At 51.7% G+C, this 23837-nt stretch overlaps 1 protein-coding gene across 1 annotated transcript in view; it reads right to left on the reverse strand.

The window, feature by feature from the left end:
- col21a1 (collagen, type XXI, alpha 1) overlaps nt 1-23837 on the reverse strand; it is a 639396-nt gene that overhangs the window by 433369 nt on the left and 182190 nt on the right. Inside the window, exons 8-9 of the mRNA XM_085996520.1 lie at nt 17116-17123; nt 3490-3573 (exon numbers count right to left, since the gene is read on the reverse strand). Of these exons, the coding sequence (XP_085852646.1) occupies nt 3490-3573; nt 17116-17123 (92 nt within the window). The remainder of the gene's footprint in view (nt 1-3489; nt 3574-17115; nt 17124-23837) is intronic.

Consider the following 23837-nt stretch of genomic DNA (forward strand, 5'->3'; position numbering starts at 1 on the left):
GCAAAAATGTCACCAGCAAAAAAAGGCAGGAAGCGGTCACCTTTAAATAGCGCTCCCCCAGTCCCTTTCTGACTGCAAAACGCTCCCCTCAACCTGTCGTTGCTAGCGGCAGGCGGTAAGGCAGGGGGCACCACTCAATATCCGGTCCCGGGCGCTACCGGGGCATTGCACACTCGACTGCGTCATGATCTGCCGGCGCAGGAAATCGTGGCGGTAATGCTTAGCGCCGCCGCAAAATGTCAAGTTAATTTTGCGAGCGGCGCAAATATCATCGTGCCCGGGGACTATTTGCTTTGTGCCCCATTAGCGCCCTCTTAAGGTGCTAACGGGAGGCGCAAACAACTGAATTTTTCCCCCTTTGTTCTCAGTTTCAAATTCCTTCTATCTTTGCAACCTACCTTACATTCCCTCACTCCACATCCTTCGGTTTTCTCACTCTGGCCTTTTGTGGTTCCCCGCCCCATTAGTGCCACAGCCTTCAGCCATCTTGGCCCCACTTTCTGGAATTCCCTCCCAAAATTCCTCTGCCTCTCCACTTCACTTTCCTCCTTTAAAAGCTTTCTCAGACCCCATACTTTAATTCACGCTTTTGGTTCCTCCCCTTCCTAATCTCTGCCTTCATGGCTCAGCCTCCATTTCTCTGTCTGTTTCCATTTGTGAAGTGCCTTGGGATTTTTGTTTCTGTTAAAGCTACTACATAAGTGCAAATTGTTGTTGATGATGTAGTGCTCTCAAGGATTAGTGCTCCTCTTCCAATTCAACCAATACAACGGGAACAGGCAAAGGAATTCCCATTCTCCCAACTCTGCTAGCTGCAACTTGTACAGCAGTAGTAATTGCCAATATTTCAGCAAACGCCTTGCTTAAAAAAGGCATAAACACACTAGGAAAAAGTATGCAGGATGTTCAGTGAAGAAGTCGAAAAATAATCACTGCCAAAGAAACCCCACTTCAATACGAACAAAATAACTTTACTTTAAGAATTTGGTCCAAGCAGGCCAAATTAAAATCCCTGTCATGTACCCTTGTCTAGCCCAAACTTGTGAAATACAGTATGGGACCTGATTTAAACAAATTAACTATGTAAATATCAGTTTGACTTGCCTCCTTCACACCCCAAAATTGCAAATGGCAAAATATGGCACACCACAAATCAGACATGGAAGGTTGAGCTACCTTCATAAAATAGGCACTTACGTATAAAGCAATTACTCTACCTCATTGACCTATGTGAAATATTCATCCGTTGTCAATTGATATTATAAATTATAATATTATAAACCATTGCCTGTGTGATCAGGAAGCAATCTATAAATATCTAAGAGTAAAGTCCTGTTCAAATGGCACACATCACCTGAAATCCTGATGTCAAACAAATATAGCAGGTTAAAAAAAAACTTTCCAGTTCAGTGTATTCATTCATTGGGCTTTAGTTAGAGGGAGGATTCCATAGACGAGGCTTATGTTGAATACATCACATTTCTGTACTGAAAGTGGCAAAAGAAGATTAAACCTTCTGAATTCACTTTGACAATTACATTTCGTCAGAAGTTATTGAAAAGGGTAATAAACCCATTCCAGACTTTGTTCATTATTTTTATGTTTGATAATGTATTTGATAATATTTACCAAATTGTTTTATGCTTCATATTTTCATTTAACTGCAAATAAATATATTAGTTGTGTTATCCTGAAAAAGAAAACATTAATGCCTGCATAACATCTGTTTATTTAAAGATAGCGTGCAGCATAGCAAAGAACTATGTCTAATCCAGTAAAATAATTACTACACATAGTAACTGTTAATCCTCAACAACATGCAACTCTAAAGAGATCAAAAAAGTACAGCTTCCAGATTATAGAGGACAAGGCCAATTTAAAGGAACAGCTGTGAAACTGCTGAAAGAGAAAATGGGCCTATAAAAACTGAAAATTAAAAAATAAGTAAAAAAAAATGTCCAATTCACTGTACCCTACAATATACCAAAGCACAGCTGTAATATGAGGATAGCTCAGCTCTAATTTTCAGCTCGACCTATATAAAGAAATAGAAATGTTTGTAATTTTGGAAACAATGAACAACACAGCTTAATTTTCTTGGAAACCTCAGGCTTTCCTTTTCATAATCTCACACAGGAATATAATGCAATCATACTGGTGATATCTTACTGTCAACCCATACTTTGGACTGAGCCAAAACTTACAATAAGCCAAATTTTGTTCTGATATTGAAATTCACAAAGATGTATTGAGCATGCAATCAATGATTGACTAAATTCTTTACATACCTTATTAGAACATAATTTTAGAACAGTTATATTACATGCTGTATAATACACACTGCCAATTATATTCAGTAGCAATTGTTATTTACTCCTCATGAGCAACCTATAATATTTGGAATCAATATAAGCCATAACAAATTTAATTACGTCCAAGTTTTAATTCACACTTCTATTAAAATATGACTCTCCTGATCAACCTTGAATGCAAGGCACTGATATGAAAAAGATTAAAGTTTATAAACAGATTTGTTTTGATAAATTATAGAACACATTTGACCACGTTAATATCTGCCATACATTTGATTTTAATGATTTTTTTTGTGTATAAACAAATGAACACAAAACTGTGAAATTAATTTTAGAAATATAATCAACCATCAGCTACAAATTTCTACAATTAAGGGTGTGATGAAATCGTGTTATCATCCATTTTGGAAAAATGATTTGTAAGAAAGAGAAGTGTTGGCTAAATGCTTTAGGTTTCAGTTTTCCCAAACCTTGATATGAGCCCTTGATTTTTTCAGGGGGGCGGGGGGAAATGGAGCGCACAAGCCCTGTAGCGGGCGATGCACCCGGAGATTTTGGGGAAATGGACAACCTGCCGATCTTAATGGCAGGGCCTCATTTAAATAAAAGTTCCCGGAGTCCCACCTGACACTCGGCCAGGTGGACGGGAGCGAGAATTTGGCCACAGGGAGCCACAGCTGGGGACAAGTGGGAATGTTCTCTGGCAGTCAGTGGAAGGAGAGGTTCCAGGGCAATCACGGATTGGCGATTGGGAGGGGGATTTAACCCCTCGCCAGACCCTATCCTGCCTCTCGGGGGTGGGGGGGAGAGGTTTTTAAAATTGAGGCCTATGCTTTGATTCTGATATCTTGTTTGTAAATAGGCAATATAGCACTTAACCAATTAATAACATCTCTTCTGGTTGGCTATAAGTTTTAGATAGGAGAATAGTAAATTAGGTCTGTCCGTTATGATTAACATTTATGGGCTATTCAGGGAACAGCAAGTTGACAGTACATAAAAATACGGCAACTGCTTTCCGAGCAGTTACATTTGTGACTGTGGGCCAAGAGTTTAATAATCACTGCTCTTGCCAAATAACTCCCACTTTAGTTCACTTAGCCAAGTCAGAGGATCTTTCTCTGAGAAAGTTAAAATTCATTTATATTACAGGCTGTTGGAAAATAACACGTCTCACCTTTAGACCTCGAGGGCCAGCTGGTCCTGGGGTACACGTACAAGGGGGTGGTGTAGAACTAACATCGTCAAGGCTACTGTCACACTAAAGTGGAGAAAACAAAACAGTTCTAAGAAGGAACATAAGATACTCTATTCCCTTTATGCTTGGTTGATGTGAGATAAACGGTGAGCATTAATAACTATAAAAAAGACAATAGGCCAAAAATTGCGGTCAGAGGTGTACCTCTGGAGTACACCGCCAACCCGCGAAAGAATTACGAACCTACCTGCTGATGGCCAGGCTGCGAAAACTTGCGGTCTCAAGCCTTGAGACGGAGTGCAGTGTAATGGCCCCCAGATCCCAGGGACGCAGGCGGTGCGGAAGCGTACCTGGAATCACATTGGCCTGGTCCTCCAATCACAAAGCAGTATTCCATTTTAATCATTTCCGAAGGGAATCCCCTAATGAGATGTAATGGAATCCCAAAATCTAATCTAATTACAATTGACAGAATTCGTAATTACCTTCATTCCACCAACCTCACTAAAATTTTAATTTTTTGATAATTTTAGACATAATTAAAACTGTAATCCGGGCCAACATTTGCAGAAACTCATTTCATACAGTGTATGTGTATAATTTACATCTGAAAGTGTTTAATAAATGGCTGAGATATCCCCTTACACTAATGCAAACAGGCCCTGCGCTTGTTCCCATCAACCGTGACACATGCATAATTGCTGGCCAGTCGGTGGGCAAATAGCCCAACTCTGCACCAGCAATTGCTTTTTAGTGGCCCGCGTGGAAATCCTAAACTTGCGGCGGATTTTAAAGGAGGTATAGCGGCGTACTCTGAGAGTATACTACCATACCGGCCGCAAAATCCGGGCCAATAAATACTTTTGTGAATAATAAATTCATCTGCAAAAAGGAAAAGGTACTCTGGGGCACAAAGTCTAAAGCAACTTTAACCAAAAAATCAGTGAGGCCACCTTTATGCGGCGTCTGGGTTTTATCCATTGGGAGTTGCAGTGGTTGGAAAATGTTGCACAAAAGCAATGTTTATAAAAGTTCTATGTAGATTTGTATAACATTTTCTAGTATTAACCTAATTTTCTATTGTACACTGTAGTAATATTAAAATAGCATCAAACGCAGTGCTGCATTAAATTAAACTATGTTTCACATCAAAACTGAAATCATATCCTCTACATCATTAAATAAATACAACCATTTCAACATAAACTTTTACAAAATAACAAAAGAAAATGAGGTAGTTAACTATCAAGTTATAATACAAACAATATGGGTATCAGTCCAATATTACAAAAGAGCTGCTGGCAGTTGCTCAGAGAAGGAGGAAGCCAGTGATAACATCACATGCCAGCACTGGCTGTATTTTTTATGGCTTCTCTGAGCTATGAAACATTAGATGAGAATGAAGTATATCTTTAGTGGCAGTAACAGTTAAAGAACATTGGGGGAGAAATGTGTGTGTTTGAGCCACACGTTAGCACCACAAGATGGCGCTAAAACGCCACTGAGAGATTTAATGCCACCTGATGCCGCACGCCATATTGGTGTTGCCGGTAGCGGTGCCGCTGAATGCGATCGCCGAGGACCTCGCCATCGCGGTGATTGTGACGCCAATGAGTGTGCAATGCTCACTTGACGCCCGATCTCCCAACTTCGTTACAGCCAATGAACTTACCGACTGGAGAAAACAACGACAGCTTCAGGTGGCATGCAACAGCAGGAAGCTGGCTCCAGCGACGCTATTTAAAGGGATCATCACCAATCACTCGGACCTGACAGGTTTTTGAATTTTGAGTGGCTGTGTACTACTTCCTGCTACTGAAGAGTTTTCTTTATTCATTTCAAGGTTTTTTGGTATCAGGGAGTTTTGAGGCAAGTACAGAACTCCATAATTATTTCTGAAAAGCTCCAACCTACATTTGCTAAGCTGTCCTGGTAGTGGACCTTGCCCTCCAGGATCTACAGCGGAGGCAGCGAGACAATTGGCCTTCTGGACGGGCTGTCCGTGACCACCTCATCAGACTCCGATTCGCATGAATGAAACCCCAGATCCCAGTAGCTCACCACATCCCCATTATACAATCCCTGTCTCACGCCAAATCACAGCGTCCTCCTAGGTGCAAAGGGGAAATGAGAGAGACCACAAAATATTCTAAGCACAACTAATAAATGTATCTATACACATATCACACATATCACATGAATTTTAATAACTAATAACCCTTGTGCCTGCTATAGTTGAATAGAGCTCATTGTGTGCAAGGTGTGAGATGTGGGTGTGAGTGTTGCTAGGTAGAGATTGTTGGTGGGTGTGGTGCATTGAGCAGTGTGTGAGCTTGTGGTACAGATGGTGGTATCAAATCAAATCAAATCAACTTTTATTGTCATTGTTAGTGCACAAGTGCAGTACAACGAAATGTAGGCTTGCGGCTCCCGAGAGTGTACATTTAGATTAAGACATTTAAACATTCAACATACATTTGGCTTGTAATACATTAACATAAACATAACCATAATAAAGTGCATTGGCAGATGTGCAGGCTTTAGAGTTTATTTGTGGAGTTCAGTAGGATGACAGCCCTGGGAAAGAAGCTGTTCCTAAATCTGGTTGTACGGGTGCGAATGCATCTGTAGCGTCTCCCAGATAGCAGGAGGGCGAACAGACTGTGGCTGGGGTGGGTAGGGTCTTTCATGATGGACCTTCACTCACCCTGATCACCCGTGTGAGCTCATTAAACTTCTTCCTGCACTGTGTGTGGGTCCTGGAGACCACAGTGCTGCCCGTGACATGGTGTGCAACCTCCCTCCACATAGTCTGGTAGACTTGTAGCGAGGGCCTCCTGCTAGTTGGTGAGTACAATTCTGCCCGCCTTCTCTTCACCGCTAAAACCAATGCCTCCAAGCTTCATCGGAAAAGCTCCGGGCTCTCTCTGGGGCGGCGATCTGCCATCAGGATTTGTAAATAAGTACTCCTTCTCCTTGTCCTTCTTCTTCTGGTTGTTGAGGCAGCTGCACACCCAACAATGCTGAGAATGAGGTGCTGTAGCATCAATGAACCTCCCCTTTAAGCAGTGAAAAAAGCCTGTGGCAATCATTACTGCCCCCAATATTGGTCCATCTTTTCAGTGTAACATCAATGAGCTTGAGTTTTTAGACGAGAATCAAGACTGCAATCATTTTAATGAGGAGTGAGGACGAATTTTGCGAGCAGCCTAGATGATTTTCAACTGGCGCTACTTCACCATTTTTAGTCTAAACACTGCCCATTTCTTGGCCACAACGAATTTCTAGCCCTTAGTAAATTTTAGTCAAAACGTTACAAAAGTGTAATTTTCAGTATAAAAATCTTCAGTGATGACTACAAGGGTTATGGAACCAATTTTCCTGAACTTGGGGGGTGAAATTTGTTGTGTATGTACCTTTAAGAGAAGAACTGATTCTATACTGCAGTACCGGCAGTGACCACCCCTGTATATAAAGCAATAGCAGGCTTCTGTACTTCAGTCTTAAGTTACCCTCTGTTCAGTTTGCACAGCATTGCTGGCTGTGCAGCTGCAAGCACGAGCAGAGGGAGCAGCCAGACTTTGGAGAGTGGATTAAAGTGGTGGTCCCCTGACCAGGAAGAGGAGGAGAACGTTGGACCACCACCACCACCAACTCCACCATCATTACATCAACTGAGGTGCCTGGAGAGAGAGGACAGAGGAGGAGAAGGAGAAAGGAGGCCTACATCAACATCAACCAGGGGAGAGGCCTTTTCTATCACTGCCTCCCCAAATTGGCCTCCACTTCAGGAGAGGGAGAGAGGGGAGAGAAACCAACTGCTTGAAAGGAGGGAAGAAAACTTCATCCGGAACATCTACAGGTGGGTGTTATTTGGGGCACTCTCCCAAGACTTTGTATTTTAGGTGGGGGGAGAAAAGAAGAAGCAAGGCCGGATCATCAAGGGGTGTAGTGTGTGTGTGTGTGGCTCTTGTTAAAAGCTAGGCCACACACACCACTAATTAGCATCCCTTCTATTGCCTGCCCTGGGAGAGCTTGGAGCTGCCCAAGGTGAAGTCCTTAATTTAATTTAATTACATCGTTAAGACCTGTTGCAGGACTGAGCCTGGGCTTCTCCAGCTTTTCCAGGTGAAGACGTCTTCTCCCCCTGCCAGAAGACCACCACCACCAAAGACTTTTTCCATCGGAGAGTGCAACCCTGCCAACACCCACCCACCATCCTGAGTGGCAACACTGCCCTTTGCGGCCTCCCTCCTTCCCACCCCCCACCTCTCTCTCTCTCTTTGTCTCTCTCTGCCTGTCTTTCTAAGGCACCTTAGTTTCATCTATTTTATTAATTGCCAATTGAGCAGAGGGGAGAGGGCCCCTCTCCCAATTGAAGTCAATAAGGAGAGAGGTGTGTCCTCATTTTAATCAGCTCCCTCTGCTCAAGAGAGGACAAAAAAATATATATATACACCGAGGCCATTAACACCTTCAGGCCTGTGACTTGGGGTGAGTGTAGCCCTTAAAAAAAGCACCCCAGAATGGCGACTGCGTCTTCACCGGTGGCGGGGCCAGCCGGGACCTATGCGAGAGTGGTAGCCACAGCCACAGCTGCTCCCGCTGTTCCTGCTGCCCCGTCACCTTTTCGATTAATAACAAAAAAGCTTGGGGTGAAGAGCTACACTCACCCCACTATGACCATCGAGGCCTGCGTCAAGGCCATGGCTGGGGTTGTCGGCCCCTCAGCCATCATCGCGGCCTCAAAAATGTATGGGAAGGCTGTGTTCTTCCTGGGGTCAGAGTGGGTGGTGTCCCTGGCTGTCGCCAAGGGGCTCACCGTGGGCGGGACCTTCCTGCCGGTGGATCCTCTCGAGGCCACCGCGCAGAGGATCATTATTTCCAACGTCCCGCCCTATGTTCCTGGTGAGCTCCTCCTTCCCCATTTGCGACAACTTGGGGAGGTGAGGTCGGGGATCACACCCATGCCGCTCGGCTTCCGGGAGGCCAGCCTTCGCCACGTCTTCTCCTTCCGGCGCCAGCTGTTTATCCAGCTGGCGCGGGAGGAGGACACTGACGGGGCGTTCGTCGTCCTCCACGAGGGGACCGCCTTTTGGACGTCGGACGGTGTGAGGTGCCATGCCTGCAAGGAGGTGGGGCACATCAGGAGGAACTGCCCTGCCTCCAAGGCCGCCGGATCATCTCGTGCGGCCGAGGCTGGCGCCGCCGCCGCCGCCCTTCCCCCCGGATCTGCCCGCGCGTCTAGTACGTCTGATGCGCGGTTGACGTCGGGGGCCGATGCAACCAAGGCCTCTGGCGGGGGGGAGGGAGCGTGTCCGGCCGGAAAGAAGGCGCGGGGAAAAAAGAAGCACCTTAGGGCGGGTCCCCCCGTGGATGGCGAGCCCTTGCCCCTTCAGCCCCTTACACCCGCGCTCCTCGCGGAGTTGATCAGGGCAGATGTGAGCGGGAGGGGCCTCGTGCCCGAGCCTGTGGCCGCAACCGCCGCAGCGGTAATGCCAATACCTGCGGCCGGGCTCGGGCCCGAGGAACCCGACAAACCTGCTCCGCCGGAGGGAGTCGAGGAGGAGGCCTTTGCAGACATGGAGGTCTCCCTCGCTCCCTCCGTGCTAAAAAGAAGGCGCGACCCCCTGGATGAGGAGGAGGACCGGGAGGAGGAAGGTCCCTCCGAGCAGGGGGAGTCGTCGCCCGCCGCGGGTACTGCGCCCCCCCCCCCAGCGCTGTCGTCATCACCAGCGATCGGCAGGGGTCGCCTGTCCCTCGGGAGGCTGAGGCAGATGTGTCTGTCCAGCACGTGCCTCCCGGGGATGGGGATGAGACCCTGCCCGTGGGGGGGGTTGCGGAACAACCCGCGGCAGTAATTGAAATTGACCTTTTATCGGTGCCGTTACCCCTCGCCGGGTCGGGCAGCCTGGGGGCTGGGTCGGGCAAGCTCGAGGATAATGAGCTCGCCCAATGCGACCCGGACATCTCCCAGGGGATGCTCGTCCTGGTAGAGCTTTTAATTCAAAACCCCCCGTCCGCTGGGTCGGAGGTTGGTGGCGGGGAGGAGGATGGCCCCCTGGCTGCGTCTCTGGTGCCGGACGTACTGGAGGAGCTGGAAATTGTTCTCTCCCCGGTTTCTCCGGTCGTTCCGGCGTCTGAGGCGGAGGGGAGCTCTGAACCGCCGCCGTCTTCTGGCCCGGCACCCCTAGAGGGGCCCAGGGAGAAATCCTCTGCCGCCGATCCTGGGGGTGGGATCCGGGCGGAGGCGGGGCTGGCTGGCGCAGCCGAGTCATTCGCTTCGCACTGCGCGGCGGACGGGTCGGCCGCTGGTGACGACCCCCTGGAGGAGGATGGGGACTCGGTGATGGGCACGGAGGACGATTCGGACTCCAGCGCCGACGTGGCGATGGATGACCTCGTGCCCCTTGCCGAGTCTCCCCTCATTTCCGTAAGGGAACTCCGGGATTTTATGGCCACGTGCCTGGGTCAGCGCAATAAGGTCCGGCTGGCCCTCGGCAGGTGGTCGGAGCTGGCGCTGCTCATCGATTCCGTCCGCGCCGCCGTTAAGTTCATGGGCGCGGACGAGGGTGTGAACCCGCTCGAGCTGCATCGGCTCACAACGTTTCTCACTGGGCTGCTGAGGAAGTGGCGGCTGACCAGCGGCTGCGCTTCCTCCCCCCGTTAGGTGTAGGTAGAGGTTGCACTATGCTTCTGACATGAAGATAACCATAGCCAGCCTCAACATCAACGGCAGCAGGGAGGCGCGCCGCAGATTCAATAACTTCTCGGTCCTTCGGGACGGGAAGTATGCGGTGTGTTTCCTGCAAGAAACCCACACCGTTCCGGGAGACGAAGCCACGTGGCTCCTGGAGTGGCAAGGAGGGGTCAGCATGAGTCACCTCTCCAACAATTCCAGCGGGGTGGCTATCTTGCTGGCCCCGCATTTTCAGCCGGAGATCTTGGGGGTCAAGGAGCACGTGCCGGGCCGCTTGCTCCAGGTCACTGTTCGCCTGGGGGGCGTGCCGCTCCATCTAGTGAACGTGTCCGCCCCTCAGACCAGTGCGCAGCAAGTGTGCTTCTTCGAAGAAGTGTCCGCTCTCTTGGGCTCCATCGACGTGGGCGAGTGCGTCATCCTCGGGGGGGATTTTAACTGCACCCTCGAGGCGAGGGACCGTTCGGGTCCCCCGCGAAGCCCGGCGGCGATGGAGAAGTTGAGGGACCTGGTTGGGTCCTTCGACTTGGTGGACGTCTGGCGAAATCTCCACCCCGACTCCAGCGCCTTCACTAGCGTGAGGTCTGGGGGAGGAAGGTCCAGAATCGACCGCCTCTACATTTCCCGGGCGTACGTCTCCTGCGTTCCGGCAGCTTCCATGCGGCCGGTGCCATGCACGGACCACCACCTGGTGTGGGCGGAGCTCGATCCGCTGCACGCGCGGGGGGGGTCCGTGTACTGGCATTTTAACAACCTGCTGCTGGAGGACGCACGGTTCCGGGATTCGTTTCGTCGATTCTGGGCCGACTGGAGAAGGAAGCAGGGGGGCTTCCCCTCCTTGAGGCTATGGTGGGATGTGGGCAAGGCTCACATCCGTCTCTTCTGTCAGGAGTACGCGAAGGGGTCGACCAAGAGGCGGGAGGCCCGGGTCGGGCGGTTGGAGAAGGAGGTGCTCGACCTGGAGTCCCGTCTCGGTCAGGTCGTCGAGGACCCGGCCCTGCGGAAGGTGTACGAAGAGAAGAAGGGCGCGCTGAAGGACCTTCAGCTCGTCGGGTCCCGAGGCGCGTACGTGAGGTCGCGGATCCAGCTCCTGCGGGACCTGGGCCGCGGCTCCCCCTTCTTCTACTCGCTGGAAAAAAGACGGGGGGTCCGTAAGCAGCTCTTGGGGCTGCTGGCCGACGACGGATCTCTGGTCTCGGATCCGGAGGGAATCAGCGCGGAGACCCGCGCCTATTACGGGGCTCTGTTCTCTCCGGATCCGTCCAGCGAGGATGCGCGCAGAGTTTTGTGGGAGGACCTGACGAAGGTTGGCCCGAGGGCACCGAAAAATTGGACGCTCCGCTAAGTCTGGCGGAGCTGACCGGCACCCTCCGCCAGCTCTCTAGGGGAAAGTCCCCGGGGCTGGACAGGCTGACCGTGGAGTTCCACAGGGCGTTCTGGGACGTCTTGGGGGGCGACTACGCGCGGGTCCTGGGGGAAAGTTTGGCGACCGGGGAGATGCCCCTCTCTTGGCGCAGGGCAGTCATTGTCCTGCTGCCTAAGAAGGGCGATCTCCGCCTCCTTAAGAACTGGCGCCCGGTCTCCCTCCTCAGCACGGACTATAAAATCTTTGCCAGGGCCATGTCTGCTCGCCTTGGCACCGTGCTGGCCCACATGATCCACCCCGACCAGTCCTACACGGTCCCGGGCCGGACCATCCACGATAACATCCATCTGGTCCGGGACCTGGTCCACCACTCCCAGAGGGCTGGTCTGTCGGTCGCCTTCCTTTCCCTGGATCAGGAGAAGGCGTTCGACAGGGTGGATCACGAGTATCTCTTCGGGACTCTGCGCGCATTCGGGTTCGGGACGCATTTCGTCGCCCGGATCTGACTTCTGTACGCCGCCGCGGAGTGTCTGATTAAAGTTAACGGGTCCTTGACGGCGCCCCTTCGCTTCGGGAGGGGGGTGCGTCAGGGATGCCCCATGTCGGGTCAGTTATATGCCATTTGCGTGGAGCCTTTCCTGCGCCTCTTGCGGAAGAGGTTGACGGGACTGGCTCTGCAAGGGCCGGGCGTGGAGGTGGTCCTCTCGGCTTACGCCGATGACGTGCTCCTCATGGTCACGGATCCCGCTGACTTGCGGAGGATGCGGGAATGCCAGCAGATTTACTCGGACGCATCCTCCGCCAAGATCAACTGGGAGAAATGTTCCGGACTCCTGGTGGGTCAGTGGCGGGTGGACTCCCTGCCGGAGGAGTTCAGGCCTTTCGCCTGGAGCACCACGCACCTCCTCTATTTGGGAGTCTACCTTAGCCCTGCCGAGGACGCTTGGCCGGCGAGCTGGCAAGAGCTGGAGGCCAAAGTCACCGCTCGCCTAGGACGCTGGACAGGACTGCTCCGAGTGTTGTCCTACAGGGGTCGAGCGCTGGTCATAAACCAGCTGGTGGCCGCCATGTTGTGGTACCGGTTGGTCACTTTGATCCCTCCCCCTGCGTTTGTCGCCAAGATTCAGAAGAAGCTCATCGACTTCTTCTGGGACAAAAGGAAGCACTGGGTCTCTGCCGCGGTTCTGTGTCTCCCGCTTAGGGAGGGCGGTCAGGCGCTGGTGTGCCTTCGCACCCAGGCTGCGACTTTCCGTCTTCAGACGCTGCAGAGATACCTGTACGTCGAGAATCCTCCGAGATGGTGTGCGCTGGCGACGTTTTTCTTCCGCCAGCTGCATGGCCTCAATTACGACACGCAGCTCCTGTTTGCGAAAGTGGGCAGCAGGCGTGCCGGCCTGCGGGAGCTGCCTGTATTCTACCAGGAACTACTATGGGTTTGGAACTACGTCGCTTCCAGGCGGAGCTCTCCCCCGTCAGGAGCGGCGGCTCTCCTTCGGGAGCCGCTGCTCAGGAATCCGCACCTCCACGAACACGGGTTCGGGCGGCTGGCGGAGGGTAGGGCTGTGGCTGGCAAGGTGACCAGAGTCGGGGACCTGCTCGATGACGGAGGAGCGAGCTGGATGGCGCTGGAGGAGCTGGCGCGGCGCCTGTCCTGGGCCAACGTCCGGCTCGCGGTCGAAACCATCGAATCGGTAAAAGCGGCACTGGGCCCCAACTCCACTAGGTGTATCGAGGCGGCTCAAGCACGTGGGGCGATCCCGTCCGAGCTTACCCCCGTTCGGACGGAATTCCTCATCGGCGCCCGGCCCCGAAACTCCCCTCGGGAACCGGCGCCTCACAACTTGAGCCGTCTCGAGGAAATACCCTCCGTGCCTTTTCATTCCGCGCGGAGGGGTTTCCTGTACGGGCTGCTCCTGCACACTCTCCACTTTGCCATCTTCGTCTACCGTCCGGACACGCCTTGGCGTGGCGTTTTGCCGACCGGCGGTAGCAGAGGTCCCCAATGGAGGGCTCTCTATGCGGGAGTCCTCCCTTGTTCCATCGGGGACTTGGCCTGGAGGGCGTTGCATGGAGCGGTCCCGTGCAATAAGGTTTTAAGTAGGTTCACGGACTCCCAGGCCGCCTGCATTTTTTGCGGCCTGGAGGAGTCCGTGTTTCACGTTTATATGGATTGTGAGAGGTTGCAGCCCCTCTTTCACTACTTGAAGGGGCTGCTCCTCGATTTTTGGTTGCACTTCAGTCCCACGCTCTTGATCTACGGTCACCCGGTGCGGAGGGGAGCGGACCGGTTGGAGGACCTCCTTGTGGGCCTGCTCCTGGGCCTGGCTAAAAGAGCCATCAATTGGTCCAGGCAGCGGGCGGTCGAGGGGGTCGTCCAGCCGGATTGCCTGCATCTCTTCCGCGGCCATGTTCGCGCCCGGGTGGCCCTGGAGATGGAGCACGCGGTGTCCGCCGGTGCGCTTGAGTATTTCCGCGACCGATGGGCGCCGCGGGGACTGGAGTGCATCATCAACACAGAAAACCAAATTTTAATTTGATTTGTTAAGCTTTAGTTGAACTTTTGTTTATTTACAGTTGAATTGGGTTTTTTTTTTTGGGTCCAAATAAAAGAGTACCCTCTGTTCAGTAAATACCTGTTTTATTGTTCTCCTGCAGTCCGTGTATTATTAAGGCGCGGACACTACAGTGGCGACGAACAGGTTCGAACTCACCTGCAGTACTGCATCACCTCATGGGGATCTTTCCCTGAGAAGAAGCTTCTTGGAGGTCGAAGTCAGAGCAACAGGCGTCGACCGCGGGCAACCGCCCAAGGATCCCTCGGAGTTCGGAGAGTTGCAGGAGAGGCTGTGGAGAGTTGGGCTTGGCTCCCCAGTCAAGGTGTTCCAGCAAATCGTGCTGGTGGCAGGTAGTGCGCTGACCCTTCCAGACTGCGGCGGGCTCGAGCTCGATCGAGCGGCTCTGCAAAGGGGCCGTGCAGCGTCGTCGGGAGGAAAAGAGAGAGAGGGTGGAGCGCACAGGGCGCGGTCGGTGCTCAAGAACCGGGAAGCGTAGCGAAAATAAAACAAGGGGAAGGAAAAGTGAGACGTGCCGAAGCCGCGGGTCGCTGGCATTACCCTGCAGAACGCTAGGAGCAGCGTGGCAGCAAGGGGAAGAAGGAAAAGCGCAGGAGGCGCCATTTTATTCCATTGGGGAAGAAGGAAAAGCGCGGGAGGTGCCATTTTAATCCATTGGTGAAGAAGAAAAAGCGCGGGAGATGCCATTTTAAATCACCCAAGATGCCGAAAAGTGGCAGTATCACTGCTTTCGACAACGAGGTAGAAGACTGGACCACGTATGTGGAAAGAATTGAAGTGTACTGCAAGGCAAATGAGGTGGCCGATGGAAAGAAGGCGTCGGTATTATTAAATTTGATGGGCGCGAGAACGTACGGCCTATTGCGGAATTTAATTACCCCAGCTAAACCAATGGAGAAAAATTTTGAAGAGATTGTTAATATCTTACAGGAACACCTAAACCCTACACCGCTGCTGATAGCAGAAAGATTCAAGTTCCATAAAAGAAACCAGCACAAAGATGAGAGCAATGCTGACTATCTAACGGAACTACGCAAGTTATCGAAGCACTGCCAGTTCGGAGCAGGACTGGCAGACACCTTACGGGATAAGTTTTTATGGCAGGCTCCAGAGTGAAGGAAACCAGAAACGACTACTTTCGGAAAAGGACCTGACGCTAGAACAGGCTTTCAGCGTGGCAGTATCCTATGAAGCAGCAGTACGGGGAGCTGCGGAAATACAACAGAAACCAGAAGAATGCAGCGCTAACGAAATGGCGTATGGAGCAGAAAAGTGCTATCGCTGCGGCAGAACAACCCATGATCAGAAGGACTGCTGGTTTAAGGACAAAGTATGCAGACAATGTGGGAAAATGGGACACATAGCAAGAGTCTGCAGGTCGGGAAAGAAAACCAACACTAAAAGAACTACTAAGGAAAAGTACAAGAAAGTAAAGAAATTGACAGACAGTAGTTCAGAAGATCAGGAGAGTGATAAGGGCTCCAGGAGCAGGAGACTAAGTTGTCTAAAGTTACACAACGTGATCTCAAAGGAGGATCACCGAACCATTTGGGTCACCCTCATGATAGCAGGGTCCCCAGTAAAGATGGAATTGGACACAGGATCAGCCCTAACGGTCATGAATCGACGAGACTATGAGCGGCTATTCTCACACATACCCTTGAAGGACACATCCATTGTATTGAAGACATACACGGGGCAAAAAGTCTACCCCAGAGGAAAAATAAGGGTGCCAGTTGAATACAACGGCAAGGAAACACAGAAACGGTATCTATATATACTACAAGATGGAGGACCACCATTATTGGGACGTGAATGGATCCGAAAAATACAATTGGATTGGCATTCCATTCAGGCGCTAACTGTGACTAATAAAAAGGATGATGACATCACACCTGGACGACTGTCAAAAATTTTAACTGACGCGAAAGAGGTGTTCCAACAAGGACTTGAGACTGTAAAAGGAGTAACGGCAACGATAAAAATCGAAGATAACGCAAACCCTAAATTTTTTAAGGCCAGACCGGTACCTTACGCGATCCGCCCAGCCGTTGAAGCAGAGCTGGAGAGTCTGGAGCATTCGGGTGTGCTGTCCAAGGTGGACTGGAGCGAGTGGGCCACACCCATCGTTTCTGTAATGAAAAAATCATTGAGCAGCACGCCTGGGGAGCCGAAGAAGGTTCGCATCTGTGGGGACTTCAAGGTAACTGTGAACCCAGTCCTGCACACAGTACAATATCCACTTCCATGGATAGAAGATATTTTTGCCTCACTATCTGGAGGGAAACGCTTTACAAAGATTGATCTGGCCCAAGCGTATCTACAAATGGAGGTGGAAGAATCATCCAGGGAATACCTCACGATAAACACTCACAAAGGCCTTTCCCAGTACAATCGACTGGTATTCGGGGTAGCATCAGCCCCAGCTATTTGGCAGAGGGCGATGGAACAAGTCCTGCAAGGGATCCCGGGGACCCAGGCCTAGAAATTCAGTCGCGCCACTTCTGGGGCGCTAAAGTCGGGCGGGCGCTAAAGTTAGCGCCCGCCGGAAAGTGTAGGCCACTTCGCCGAAATTCAGTAGATTTGGCCAAGGAGTTAGGGCGAGCGCTGAAACTGGCGTTGCACTCCTATCTTTAGGCGCTAAGCCGGCGGTGCGGACTGATAACGCCGAGGCCGGGCGCAGCGCAGGTGCGGTCATGTTTTGATTGACAGCAGACACCCTGACGCCGGCCAGCTCTTAAAAGGGGAAGGGTCGACTTTGTCTGCTGCCACGCCCTGGATAGTGGAGCCCTGCAGCTAGGCCTGAACACTGCTGGTGGGCCCAAATAGCGCCTGAAGCCATGCAGAAGGCCCGTGAACGAGCGCAGCGCTTCTCAGAGCATGCTTTGAGGGTGCTGCTTAAGGCTTTTGAAAAGAGAAGAGAGATCTTGTGCCCGGACAGTGGCAAGAAGGCTCCCAGGAGGCAGTACAGGAGAGCCTGGAGGGAAATCGCCCACAGGGTGTCATCCACCAGCGATGTCCCCAGGAGTGCGGACCAATGCCGCAAGAAGTACAACGACCTCACTCGGATGGTCAGAGTGAGTACCCTTTCCAGTGTCCTCCTCATCCTTGCATGTGCACCTCACATTATGGGCAAAGGGACCGCAAAGGCCTAATGGCCATCCCTCCTCCCGCAGCTATGGCACTGGCATGATCATCAATAGCACTTTCTGCACTTTACACACTGGCCAAGCTATTCGACCATGGGAGGCAGTGCACACAACAACAGGGCACAACACTGGCCATGCTATTCGACCATGGGAGGCAGTGCACACAACAACAGGGCACCACACTGGCCATGCTAATCGACCATGGGAGGCAGTGCAGACAACAACAGGGCAACACACTGTACTTAGAGGCCGTCCTTTCTCTTGCAGGCCAAGCTGGCCAAGAATATGAAGAGCCGGAATGTCACCGGGGGAGGCCGTGGCCAGTTCCAGGAGCTCAGTGACCTGGAGGAGCGCGTGGCTCGACTCATGCGTGGCCGGGTGGTTGGCCCCGTTGCTATTGGAGATGCCGACCCTGTGCTGGGCCCCAATGGTAAGGACATGACCGTTTGGACCTCTCTCGTTCCCCTTGCGCTTCAGATCTACATCCTTTGCCACTGTCCGACCAATGCGCATAATGCCACCACTCATGCCTCCCTCGCTGATGCCCTGTCCTCACTCTAAAGCTACTCTTGTGCCTTCCTGCTTTCAGCTGGTGAGGAGGAGGTCCATGAAGCTGAGAGTGCCAGTCCCTCGGAAGAGGAGGACGATGAGGACCAAGAGGAAGGCGGCACATCGGGGGAACCCTCATCCGCGCCAGGGGATGGCAATGGAGGGGACACGTCTTGCCTGGTGAAGAGCCAGGGGGAAGTGTTGCAGGGGGTTGCAGCTCCTGGGCCCAGTGGCGTCCAGGCAGGTGGGAAGGGTCGGGCAGCACGGCTGCCTTCTCCCCAGAGGGGGGAAGTGTTGCAGGGAAGGGCAGTTGCTGGGCCCAGTGGCGTCCAGGCACGCGGGAAGGGTCGGGCAGCTCGGCGGCCTTCTCCCCAGATGGAGAGTCCGCCCTCCAGTCCGGAGACGGTCCTCGCCCAGGAGGTGCGCCTCCTTGATGAAATGTCCGCGGCCTCCGAGCGGCGCCACAACGAGTTCATGGGGGTTGTGGGACAGTTGCCTCAGGCCATTGAGTCCCTGGCTCATAGTGTGGCCGCTTTCGGGGACTCACAGGCCAGGGGTGTCGAGCAACTCGTGGCAGCACAGGCCAAGGGTGTCGACCAACTCGCGGCAGCACAGGACGCGAGTCGCGAGTTCATGAGTGGTGCCGTGCAGACACTGGCTGATCTGATGCGGGCACAGAACAGGGCAGTTCGGGCACTCACTTCTGCCACACTCGCTGTGTCACGGAAGCATCGACAGGGCACCCGCCGCCCTGCTGCAGCACAGCGGTCTGGCCTCCACCAGATTGCTGCGCTTGCTGCAGTGCCAGCCCGGCCGAGTGCCAATGTCTCTGGCGACCAGCGAGCGCCTGGCATCAGCCAGCTTGCCCCCATTGCTGCAGCCGCCACTGCCACTCCCCCAGCCAAGGTGAGACGAGCTGCTGCAGAGACTGATGCTGCCCAGCCACAGCTGCAGCAGTCAGCAGCCGGACCCTCCAGGGCCGGACCTCGTCTAGGCCGACCCCCAAGGGCATCTGCCGTTACGCATTGCGGCCCTCAGGAGCCTTTCCCCAGCCTTCCAACACCCACAGGGCCCAGGTTGAGGCGGAGCAACAGGTCGGGCAGGGGCCGGAGAAGCCTGCACAAGGACTCGCCCTCTCGGCACACCAGGTAGAGGGTGTCGGCAACTGTTTTTTTTATATGGGGGTGTTTGTGTTCTGGAGGGGGGTGGCTTATTTTGGAAAGGCTGAAGATGAAGGCCAATTGGATTGACAAGTTATGTTATTCCTCCCCAGGTTGTGGGAGTGAGATATGTTTTTCACTGTTTTTTGGGGGTCATTTCTGTTTTTCTGTTTCATGTGGGAAGGGCCCTGAGTTTGTTAAATAAAGCTTTTTATTTATTCAGCTTGTCCAGGTGTCATGTTTCAAGTGGTTGTTGCGTTAACCGGCTGAGGGCTTGCGGAGCGGCTGCATTCAGGTGCGTTCATTGCCACAAGCCATTCCCTGACAGGGGGCCTAGAAGTGTCGTTCAATAAGCCGCCGGCGGACGGCCCTTGGACCTTGTGGCTCCCTTCTGGGCTGGTACTCCTCCTCCTCCTCCTCCTCCTCCTCATGGTCCTCCTGCTCGTCCTCCTGAGGTGGTGGCCCAACGTGAGGTGGCAGTGCCTGAGTCCTGCGGATAGCCAGGTTGTGCAGCATGCAGCAAACGACGACGAACTGGGAGACTCTATCCGGCGAATACTGTAGAGATCCGCCGGATCGATCCAGGCAGCGGAACCGTTGCTTCAGGACGCCAATCGTTTGCTCTATGATGTTCCTTGTGGCTTGATGGCTTTCGTTGTATGCCTCCTCCGCAGGGGTCCTGGGCGCGCGGAGCGGGGTCATGAGCCATGTGCACAAAGGGTAGCCCTTGTCCCCAATAAGCCATCCCCTTGGTGGAGGCTGTGCCTCGAACATGTCAGCCACAGTAGTCTGGCGCAGGATAAATGCATCGTGGCTGCTTCCTGGAAAGCGGGCATTGACAGCTAGGATGCGCTGCCTGTGGTCACACACCAGCTGTACATTGAGGGAATGGTAGCCCTTCCGGTTGCGGTAATCCTCAGCATTGTCGACAGGTGCCCGCATAGCCACATGCGTGCAGTCAATGGCGCCCTGCACCATGGGGAAGTCGGCGATCCTGGCAAATCCGACTGCACGCTGCTCCTGCCTCTCTAGGGTCATGGGGAAGGAGATGAATTGGTGTCTCCTTGCGAAAAGGGCATCGGTGACCTGCCGGATGCAGTGATGCACGGCGAACTGGGAGATGTTCGCTATGTCCCCAGCAGCGGCTTGGAAGGAGCCGCTTGCATAAAAGTTCAGAGCCACCGTGACCTTCACTTCCACCGACAGAGACGTCCTGCACATCAGCTGTGGACGCAGATCTCTGTGAAGCAGCTGGCAGATCTCTGCAACCACCTCCCTTCTGAAGCGCAGCCTCTTAACACAATGCGCGGCAGTCATGGTGAGATAGGACACCTGCTGCCGGTATTCCCTGAGTGGGTAAGGCCTACGTTGCCGACGCCTGATGGCCCCTCTGCATCTAGGCATGGCTGCCCCTCTCACACAGCGTCTGCGAGCCCTTCGCACATAATGCTGGAACTGAGGGTTGGAACCCCATGCAGCCCCCATAATAAACTTGCAAACAGTGAAATCACAAAGAGTCAAATTTCCAAGCTCTGGCCAGAAGCCAAAAATACCTCTCCTATGTTGTCCCAAATCAGTAAGGTCTGTTCCTTGGTCTCTGTCCAGAAATCCAAAGCACTAAAGTCATTGCAGCAAAATGGCTGGCCTTTATAGTTCAGTGTAAGTGCCCTTTAATTAGCGCTCCCCGATGCCCGCAGGGCCTCTGCTGCGTTCCACTTCACAGTTCTTAACAGCGCCACGCCCACATTGGGCGGGCACCACTGAATTTCCGGTTTGGGGCGCACAAACAGCGTTGCATGACGAAATGACGTCATAAGCTGCGCGTGCAGCTGAGCGGGCGCAAACACTTTGCGCCGGCGCTAAATGTCAACTGAAGTTGGGCGTTGGCGCAGACCGGCCTGCGCCCGGGCGCTAAGTGCCTAGCGCTGGAAATCTACCCCTCTTATGGCGTTAACGGCTGGCGAACGCAACTGAATTTCTAGGCCCCAGTGTTATTTGGACGACATCCTGGTTACGGGCGAAAATGACAGTGAACACCTTGCCAACCTGGAGCAGGTGCTCACTAGATTACAGGAATATGGGCTATGAGCCAACCGCCCCAAATGCGAGTTCTTCAAGAGACAAATCTCGTATTGTGGCCACATGATTGATGAGGAAGGGTTGCATAAGTCGCCGGACAAGATTGAGGCTGTAGTCAAGGCTCCAGCACCGGAAAATGTGTCGCAACTGAGGTTGTTCCTCGGGTTGGTGAACTACTACCATAAGTTGTTGCCGAATTTATCTACAATTCTGCACCCACTGAATGCCCTGCTGCAAACTGGAGTAACATGGAAATGGAGTGATGAGTGTAAGCGTGCCTTTCAGAAATGTAAATGCCTAATCACTTCAAAAGAAGTATTGGCCCACTACAATCCAACACTACTGATTCGGTTAGCATGTGATGCGTCTCCCTACGGCATCGGAGCGGTGCTGTCACACAAATTCCTTGACGGTTCAGAGAGGCCAATAGCCTTTGCGTCGCACTCGTTAACCTCAGCCGAGCATAACTACACCCAGATTGACAGGGAGGCCCTCAGCCTGGTGTGGGGTGTGAAGAAGTTCAATCACTATCTGCACGGGCAGAAATTCACCCTACTGACTGATCATCAGCCCCTGGTCTCCATCTTTAACCCGAAGAAGGATGTGATAATAATAAATAACTTCCGGAGGAAGTTATGTGCACATCACTTCCTGTGAACTGTGAACTCTGTGTATACATCACTTCCTGTGCATACGTCACTTCCTGTGTTTGGACTAGTATAAATACTGAACTGCTCAGTATGATAGGAGGGCTTCTCCTAGAGGCATGGTGAAGACCGCTTTTGTATATAGTTTAATTATAAGCTGCTTAAAGCTTACTTTAAAGTTCCTTGATGTGTGAGACTTTTTATTACATCAATTTAAGCAACTTAGTATTTACACTCACAAATACTAAACCTTCGGACAAACTCGGAGTTAAGGATCCAGGGAACCACCCATCATGGAAAACATCCTTAAACCTACTCGTCTGGACTTGGACCCAAACGCACCAGCAGCTGGCAGGGTATGGAAGCATTGCTACCGTACTTTTGAGAATTTTCTTGATGAATGTAAAGTGAATGCTTCTACTAAACTGAGGATACTTATCAACTATGTGACCCCAACAGTGTTTGAATATGTTGATGAATGGGATAATTGCGATGAGGTGATCCGGGCACTTAAAAAACTATATGCCAAGACCGCAAATGAGGTCTATGCTAGACATCTACTGGCCACAGCCCGACAAGGGCCAGGGGAATCGATTAACGAATTCCTTCAAGAACTTCGCAGGCTCAGCGTAGATTGTAACTTTCAGGCAGCCTCGGCTGAGCTGTACTGCGAAGAAATGATTCGTGATGCTTTCATCTGCGGGATTGCCTCTCCATTTATACGCCAGCATCTGCTAGAAAGTAAAACACTTGAGCTACAAAAGGCTTTTGACCTGGCTTGTTCTCTGGATTTGGCAAAGAAAAATGCAGACCTCTATCAGCTGCCCAGATCTCGATCTGCTGCTGTAACTGCAACCAGACGATTCAAATGGCCTCAGGTGAACCCTATCATGGAGGAATCTAATCCTGATGATAATTCTGATGAAGAAGAGGAGGATGACCCCACTTTAGCAGCCTCTTGGCAATCTAGGAAGGAATGCTTCTTTTGTGGAGATTCTTTTCACCCTAGGAAATTCTGCCCTGCTCGCAATGCGATCTGCAGTCATTGCGATAAAAAGGGACACTTTGCAAAAGTTTGCCAATCAAGAGCCTCTACGAGGGCCTATCCAGCTAAGGCCTACCGAACTGCCCCAATTAGGGCCTATCAAGATGCTCCGGCTAGGACCTATCAAGCTTCCTCTCGAGCTCTCTCCCGAAGAAGCACACCTAGAGTTTCAGCCACTCTCTGTGCAACCACACCAATTATAGCTGCTTGCCCACAGAACCTGTTTCATGCAGCTACAAAAGTTTCAATTAATGGGCATACCTTAGATGCCTTAATTGACTCAGGAAGTACTGATAGTTTCATTAGAGAACAGATTGTTGCGAAATTGAAACTACATATCTTCCCATCGGACCAGGCAATTGCGATGGCTCAGTCATCACTTAATACCAGAATCTCCGGCTTTTGTATTATTGATATGACACTTAATGGTCGCATGTATCCCTCCACCCGACTTTCGGTGCTCAAGGACTTATGTAGTGATCTCATCTTAGGGCTGGATTTTCAAAAACAGCATAAGAAACTCACCATTGAGTTCGGCGGATCCAAACCTGGACTTACTATTTCTAATATACTGTCTCAATTACCGTTTTGTGCATTATCAGCAGCTTCACTTGATGAACCCTCATTATTTGCCAGTATTCCTCCTCGATGTAAACCAATAATAACGAAATCGCGGCGCTTTAGTCAGGAAGACCAATCTTTTATTGAGGCTGAAATCTCTCAACTTTTAGCAGAGGATATCATCGAACCATGTTCGTCGCCCTGGCGGGCTCAAATCGTCATCGTCAAGAACCCTCTAAAACCTCACAAACAACGACTATGCATTGATTATTCACAAACCATCAATCAATATACTGACTTGGACGCCTACCCATTGCCACGCATTGATGATATGGTTAATAAACTGGCCGAATACAAAGTGTTCTCAACTTACGATTTGAAAAGTGCCTATCATCAGGTACCCTTGAAGGTCTCAGATAAGCAGTACACGGCCTTTGAGGCTAATGGACGGCTGTACCAATTTCGTCGCCTCCCATTCGGGGTTACTAATGGAGTGGCTGT

The sequence above is a fragment of the Somniosus microcephalus genome, chromosome 9 (assembly GCF_052327205.1).
Source record: "Somniosus microcephalus isolate GS21.2 chromosome 9, FLI_Smic_1.0, whole genome shotgun sequence".
In the NCBI taxonomy this organism is placed as follows: Eukaryota; Metazoa; Chordata; class Chondrichthyes; order Squaliformes; family Somniosidae; genus Somniosus; species Somniosus microcephalus.